Below are 8,151 nucleotides of genomic sequence, written 5' to 3'. Positions count from 1 at the left end.
GAGGTCTTTTCCAACCTTTATGATTCTATCATTCTATGAAAATGTTCATCCTCATACTCAAGTTCCCGTGGCCACTCTGCATCTTCAGGAAACTTTATTCTTCACAGCTATCGTGCAGTTCTTAATTCAAAAAAAACACTACATGGGTTCAAATGCCACATAGGGAAAAATTTCTGAAGAGAGATTTACATTTGCAAGGTCAAAAAATGTTGCAATCTAAGAAAATAGTTCACTTTTCTTTATTTGCTTTGTATAGCTAGGGGAATAAAGTTACAACTCCAATTAAAAAGACTTTGGCTATTGACTTTTCCTTCTCTGGTTTTGAAGCGAACATTCTGTTCTCTTAATTGCAGTTTGCTTTAAACTTGATACTAACTATAGCACCTTTTAACAAAGTTTACTTTCCACAAGAACTGACCAGGCATGAAGAGGGTTTACCCAAGCCAAAGGTTCCACCTGCCATTTACTGAAAACAGTCTTAAGACTACTACAGAAAGACAACTAGACACCTTAGATCAAAGCCAGAGCTAACATGTGTTCTTAGAAAATGAAGGGAAGCTGTGAAATACTAACTCAGTTATTTGCCTAAGTAACTTTCTACATTCATCATATTTTCTGAGTGAATACAGTAGCCCATTTTCCCTAAAATTTCAAATACAAAAATTAAGTATTTTTAAAAAGGTAAATACCTAATTACCATAAATGCATGAAATGCATCTAAAAATTTATTGTTTCACTTCAGTTTTAGAACATTGAATCAAATCATAACATTTTCCTCCTATGAAAAAATGGTCAGCTAAAGTAAATCAGATAAATGCTAAGCATAATAGAAACCCTTTTTTTTTTTTTTTACCAACAGCTAGTACAGCAAATCATTTACTGCAAATCAAAATAATTTCTGAAGTTATTTTTTAAAAATGGCTAAAAACCATGAAAACAGATGAGGATTTAATGTACTCAGTGAGAAGGGCACAGTCAAAATAACTTTCCTTAAGGACAGTGTAAACAACTGTCCTTGTTGTTTAGGTTCAGCAAAATGACTGAATGTATTCTCTCTGCTGTTACAAAATGTTCACTAACTATCATTGTGAAAAATAAGAACATAACTAATCTGAAAAGGAAGAACATAACTGATTTTATTTTTCAGGATAATGTTTAAAAACATATCATTCCTCAGCACTGATTTAAGAACTTAACTCAAATTCTGTGGTACATAAAATGGAATTTGTTTTTTAAAATATATGTTGATGTTAAAATGTATGTTGATGTTAAATTAAAAAATTACACAGAAAATTCTACTATATTGGTGCTATACAAATACAAATTTCCATTATCCTAGACTTCAAGAAACTTCTGCCTAACTCATGTTTTCACGTGAAATGCCTATCATAAAATAAACAGCTGGTAAGACCACAGAGAGTAGAAATAGAAATTTGAGACTGATGAAATCTGGAGACTCCTGTGACTTTCATAATAAGAAAAGAGACATCTTTTCATCGGAAGAATGCTAAAAAACCGATACGCTCAGCAATTACTACCTTGTTCTAGACTGACTGTTCTTGCTTCAGAGTCACTGTTTCAATTGCCTTCTTTCTGAATGGCTCCAACTTTCATCTCTGCATTTTAACCAGATAGCATTTTAGGACAACCCTCAGAAGAGAGAGAAGGCATGTCCTCCCAGTTTCACCATTTACTCCTTTGTTGGCTAAGAAATGTCACCTGTTAAGTTGAAGGAATCAGCAATTTAAGACCTGAATTTTGTCTGACTGAAGGCAAGATTTCAGCTTTTCAATAAACCCCTAACATTTGATAGCCGATGCCTCTTCATGTGGCTGATGTAAACCAAAGTGATGCATCAGAAGAGTCATTTAATGAGTCAAAAGAAAAGATGACTCAAATGGCCCACACAGAACAAAACAGCCTTCCCATTGTAGCGTTTGCTTAAATTTTTCATAAGTTTAGCCACGAAAAAAGTTTACTTTGTTAATAAATGGCACTATGAATCTTCCATAACCATCATATTGTAAGATCACAAGTATTGTTTGGCTTCTGCTAGTGGGTACTTCATGGTATACTTACAAAATAGCCTTTCAAAAGAGAATTTTTTCCTACGTGTGCACTCTAAGGTCAGACCCTTAGAAGGACAGGCAACTTCCTAAACCTTTTTTCTTCCTCACATAGGGGGATGTTCTGTCCCTTAAAGGAATTAGCAGAAAGTCTTTTAAGCGAACTATTGAGCCAATAAAGACTATATTGTAGAAATACTGATGTACAGTCTGCATAATCTCCTTTAATGGAATTTAAGGCCAATTATACATACATCACTTGGGACTAGTCTTGGTATCTTCCATTCTGCTTCAGAACAAGGAATCTAAGCAGCTTTCCTTTTCTTGAGAATATGGAAAACAGATGACCACTTGTCCGTCCTAGTATTTCACATACTCGTATTTAAAATAATGAATTTTCTAAGACCTGACTTCTGCTCACTTACTTAAACTGTGACTTTGCCAAATCCTTTGTTTTATATCAACCAGTATTGTATTTTATGCAGTTACTCTACATTCAACTTTTAAAATATGTACCCATCACACTCTAACCTCACATTCAGACTCTCACAGGACATAATCCACTTCCTACCGAAGTCCACAACATGAACCCACTGATTCTGAAAGCGCACGCAGAGCTATCCAAAGTCATAATTTCTACTAGAAACTTATCACTGGAAATAATTATTTTTAATCTCCAGTGAACTGTACACAGTTTTCAGAAGAAAGCTCATAAAGCAAGGAGATTCATTCTTCTACATCAACAAAGGCTAAAGCTGTAAAAACAGATGCCCTCGCCATCAAAACAATAAAGATTACTTGAATCTGTCATAGGCTATTATCCCCTTCCCATCAATAAAAATACTGAAAAGAGCAAAATACAAATCTTTTCTTCCACAAGAGGCTGGAGAACCAAGGGAAAAACGGTCTATATTAGGCTCACTAAACAGCACTTATGTATTTCACAGTTTTAAATATGGCAGAGTAGGTTATAATCCAACTTTCTGTTCCTACATACAGTCCCTGAATAAGAGAGTGATTTCCAATGGATATGAAGCATTAACAACAAGAAGCCTGTGAAGCTAATGAGACACTGAGTAGGTCCATATCTGTTACAAAACAATATAACTTACATTATCAACTGACATTAGATAAAGCACATCCATATACAGCATGCTTTACCACTACAATTGATTGTCTTCCCTAAAACGTCAATTTTTATGACAAGTACTAACACACATTCTTACCTTTTTGTATCCTCTAGTAATAAACTAAAAGTTCAGTATTTTTATTCCAATTAAGCTACAAACACAGATAGCATTAAAAACAAAATACAAATTAAAAAAAAAACCAAAGTCATTACTCAAAAATAAGAGTGGCAGAACCAGATCTAAAAGAAAATTGCATCAGTACTGTCATGTCTTCAAGAAATAAATAAGGTGGTATACATACTTTTCTGCTTGGAGTTTAGTGGTTTTTACTATCAAGTCCTGGGTTTGCTCCTTTGCTGCCTACAATATAATTAGAATCATTAAGTATGTGAAACGAACACAAACGTATCAAATACATCACACAATCTTTAAAATATATAATACTTTTGAAGCTTTCTGACCATAAGCAGTTTAAAAAGTGTACTCTTTGAGACAAAGGGCCTTCTTGAAATAAGTATTCATTAACTCTCCCTATTTTCTGGCATGAAAGAATAAATTAATATGCTTATCCATATATACTTTCATCTTTATATACATTTATATTCACATACAGTTAATTTTTAATTTATATTTAATACAAAAATATTAATATAAATATTAGGAATAGTTCTGATTATTTTGTTTGTCCATCAACTGTAAATTGTTTGCTGTTACAAAACAAAAGATTAAAGAAGTTGCTTTGGATGCTGAACTGCCCAGTACCAGTGCCCATCCAGCCATTTTAGACAACATGTATACAGCTGTCTGTGCTGGTCTTAGCAAGTTTAGCTCTACAGTCCAAGCAGCTTACAGGGCTGTAAGGACCAAGTGCAATGCACTTAAGAAGTCCATCACAGAGCTAAACGTTCAGTGATGACAACGCAAGGGAATCCACACAGAAACAATTCTGCTACAGACAACAGCTGCATGACTAAAGGGACTTCTGCAACCGAAGTTAAAGAGTTCAGAAACTTATCCCTCAGCAAGAGGATAAAAGACATCCGGAACTGCTGGTTTCCCACTGGACACCACCAGTGATCTTTTAGGCAGAAAAATAAGATGATTTAACAACAACAACAAAAAAATCCCGAAATCAAAATGCATTCAGTATGGAATAATAATGCAAGTGAAGGACAAAGAGCTATAAAGAAATTCTGCGTGAATAATTTCAAGACTGTAATAGGTCTAAACTACGGCATTTGCCAAAATGAAGATGCCAGTCTTCAAACCTGTGAGAGGTCTAACGGAAGTACATATGCACACCGATTCATTTCAGCCTTTCTATCTGCCACACTACATTAGTTACAACGGAAAAGCACTCAAGGTACAGGAACACTTTGAAATGTGAAAGAAGGACTGCAACCACTCAAGTACACCTACAGTCATCAGAGAAAGCCTGCGCTGTTCCATGAATATTAGACAGCGGGTACAGCTGACGTGCCAGTTGCTGAATTTTCTAAAGGAAAGTATTATGGACTAGCATGCAAATTTAATAGAAACTCAACAGAATTTACTGAACATTTAGTAGTTCAAAAATAATTTAAGATATCTTTAAGCTTTTTATATCTTATACAAATAATAATTTAGAATTTTTAATGTATTTGTATTTAAAACTTTTTTTTAATAATACTGATTTTCAATGCTTCAGCCTAACAAAAAAAGACTATTACAACAAAAGACTGGACCTGAACTATTCAGTATGGAAATCTACTAATTCCAGACTTTTTTTTCCCCCCTTCCTTCAGAGTTGCAGATTTTAATAAACCAGAAAGACAGAAGAAATTTGCTTCCTTTCCAGTACTTTCTGGACAGAAGTACTAGTTGCCAAAAAGAATGCTAACAGTAGCTTAGCAGAAAGGAAGGAAAAGCGTTTTTTTCTGGATCTAGCTAGATACCAGGAAGCCAGTTTTTACTTATGTGCATTCAAATACATGCCAGATACTGTTATTATTGTATGTATGTAATGTAAGAGCTCACATTTAAGCCAAGCGAGGTAACTGGCAGAAAAAAGCCAGACATGCCAGAAAAATCAGAAAGTTGATATTTGATGTTTCTTGCAGATCCAAAATAGAAATATTTTTCTCTTTCTTCCCACCTCAGTATGCTAATTAAAACTTTCATTATCCTTCAACCCTGCTTTATTCCATTCCAGCACTTGCCTCCTTCTCTCCCTTTCAGCCACTGCATTTATCAAGTCACTGTCCTGAAATCGGATCTGACAGTATCTGGTTATTTGGGTTGGATGGTATTATAAACTTACAAAATAAAAAAAGTAAAAAGCTTTTTGGCTTATCAATATATAGTCCCTTTCATATCTTACATTTGTTCTCCTCTCTTAATACAGTGGTCTGTTAGCACACTTTTCTGCCCTATACGCTATAGATCCTCCTCTTTGTATCTTCTATTTGCTCTACTCAGTTCATTTTTGTCTTCTCATTCAGCTTGAGCACACGCTTGCAAGTCTTATGTCCTATTACTGACAAAATACCAGAGTATTTGACAACTGAGTGCTAGTTCATGGGCTTATTAACTTACTTTACATTTATACAAAGAAAACATGGGTTGAATTGAGACAAGTTACGAGTTCTACAGGGCTCTAGAGGAATCCTGCTGTGGGGCACAGAACAAAACTACATACTGACTTTAATAGAAAAAGAAATCACTGCAGGGTGGCTCTACTCTGGAAAAGAAAAAAGAAAAGAAATCACAGATGATAGTTATACTTCACGATCTAAAGACAGAAAAGAGCAAAAATCTGCATGGACACTCGGCTCATTTCCACATCTAAGAGTTCAACCAAACAGTTCCTGAACTGCACTAGGGAATACATTCACATTAACAGTGTTCAAAGAGATCTGAAACCTCTGAGGTGCATTACCCATTGCCTTCCAAAACTGAAAATTAAGTACTGCAGTGGGCTACACTGTACTCTAACACTTTTTGGAACTATGAAACCTACTCATCTAAGTAGGGGGACATCTAATGTCCCCACACACACAGTAGGAGGGGAAAAAGCAACCGTTTTCACAGGATTTTTAGTGAAGGATTCTCATTCACATACTGTAACTTATGTGCTATATTCAGAACAGATTCGGTTTGGCAAAACATCTACACTTCAGCATCCATAAACCTTTTAAACTCATCACTGAATTGAATATTGAACTTGTACACTAAAACCAAGCCAGATTTAGTAATGCATTTTAAAACACAACTTGTTTTCCCCCCCCTAGAATATTGTGGATTCAGGATTAACGTGAACCAGGACTAGTTTTGTTGCATATCAGCATTCTGAGACAATGTTATGAAATGAAACCAATAGAATGAAGATGGCACACTAGATTTGTCTCCCTCTTTGCATTACAGGATACTTTCTTATGAATATACTTGAGGTATTTATATGAACACATAACCCAACAGATGCAGTCAATGCAAACGGCACACAAATTTTAAACAGAAATACACAAATGTAATTAACCCTTTAATCTCACATACTTCCAATCTAACAAAATATTTTCTCTCCACTCACATACAAATGGAAATCACATTGCTATTCTCAAAATAAGTATATTGCTGCATTCTGAATTGCAATATGTAAGAAATTAAAATTACTTCCTCAACATGTTTTCAAACAAGTAAAAAGAAATATATTAATATCATAAAGTAACATAATACGTGTACTAAGGAAACATCTTGGTGTCACTGTTAATCCTCCAAAATATTTATTTATCCTTTTAAAAGAAAGTAGTCGCACCTCAAAAAGAAAACTATACAAAGCACATCTATTTATATATTACCTTCAAACGACTGGACATATCTTCACAGCAGCTGCTCATCGCTTGCACATCTTCATTTATACTCTCAAGCTCCTAAATAAGTTCAAATAACAGTAATTGTTTTTAAATCAGAAATGCCATGGCTAGGCCCAGCTTCATCCCACCAAAAATGAGATGCCCAAGTTACAAGGAACATAGTTGCTCTAGGCTCCCTGTTAATCAACGGAGGGAACGCACCTCTAAAAATCAACGTTCACTTAGGATTTTCATCTGTTTGAAACATCACCTCTCTCTGCACAGGATTTTCCTCAAATGAAATGAACAATGAAACAATTTTATTGTAAAAGTATATTTATCCTGGCAAGTCAAAATCTCTCTTAAACTTTTTTTCTTTTTTTAAACTTTGAATTACATAGCAGTACTCTTGCAAGATAGCTAGTCATACTATAAAAATGCTACCTCTTTAACTTGCTTGAATATGTGGACAAATTCTTCATTTATGGCTAAGCTTCGTCGTTCAATGTCTCCACGCAAGTTCCTTCGTGTGCGCAAACTGTTTTCGACAAAAAAGGTCGAGAGAGCCTTGAGTGCTTCCAGCATTTCCTAGAAAATAAAAAAGGACCTTAACTTTCCACACAGCTACAAAGAAGCGGGTTACACAGCCTGTAACCATCCCAAGTTCATGGTCTTATTAAAAAAAAACAACCTACTTCATGGTTTTAGAGAAAAAACTACCTAAACACACTCTAGATCAGTTGATAAATAACTAAAATAATTGCTGAATCTTTCGTCTCATATGTTACAAAACACAACTTTGTCTACTATTTTAGAATAGCTTTAATCAGTAAGATTACATTTGGTTAAAGCATGACCTATCCATAGCTAGAACACATTTAAATCAGAAAAAGCTTAAGTGCCCTCCCAGCTAAGCCATACAAACCTCCCTACGATTTGAAGGCATCGAACAGGTGCGTGGCATGTCACTGGAGAAGCAAAAAACGAATTTTAGTTTTAATTAACGCTGCAAACGTCAGCTTGCGACTCCGCAGCGGAACTGAGGGTATGACAGGGCTCGCAGCCCCTGACGACTCATCCGGCCGATTCCCCGCAGGGCGCTCCCCGCCGGGCAGGCCCCGGCCCCCG

At 35.3% G+C, this 8,151-nt stretch overlaps 1 protein-coding gene across 1 annotated transcript; it reads right to left on the bottom strand.

The window, feature by feature from the left end:
• Positions 1 to 3,497: 3,497 nt before the first annotated feature.
• Positions 3,498 to 7,611, bottom strand: LOC104082973 (conserved oligomeric Golgi complex subunit 6-like; the record flags this gene model as incomplete). The annotated part of the gene is made up of 3 exons (XM_009586275.1): positions 3,498 to 3,556; positions 7,030 to 7,101; positions 7,468 to 7,611. Coding segments are annotated over 3 exons (275 nt in total), but the record flags the coding sequence as incomplete, so codon positions are not given.
• Positions 7,612 to 8,151: the final 540 nt, after the last annotated feature.

The sequence above is a fragment of the Fulmarus glacialis genome, unplaced genomic scaffold (genome assembly GCF_000690835.1).
Source record: "Fulmarus glacialis isolate BGI_N327 unplaced genomic scaffold, ASM69083v1 Scaffold50739, whole genome shotgun sequence".
NCBI lineage: Eukaryota > Metazoa > Chordata > Aves > Procellariiformes > Procellariidae > Fulmarus > Fulmarus glacialis.
The sequence above is the reverse complement of the archived record's forward strand: the minus strand, read 5'-3'. Positions and strand labels throughout refer to the sequence as shown.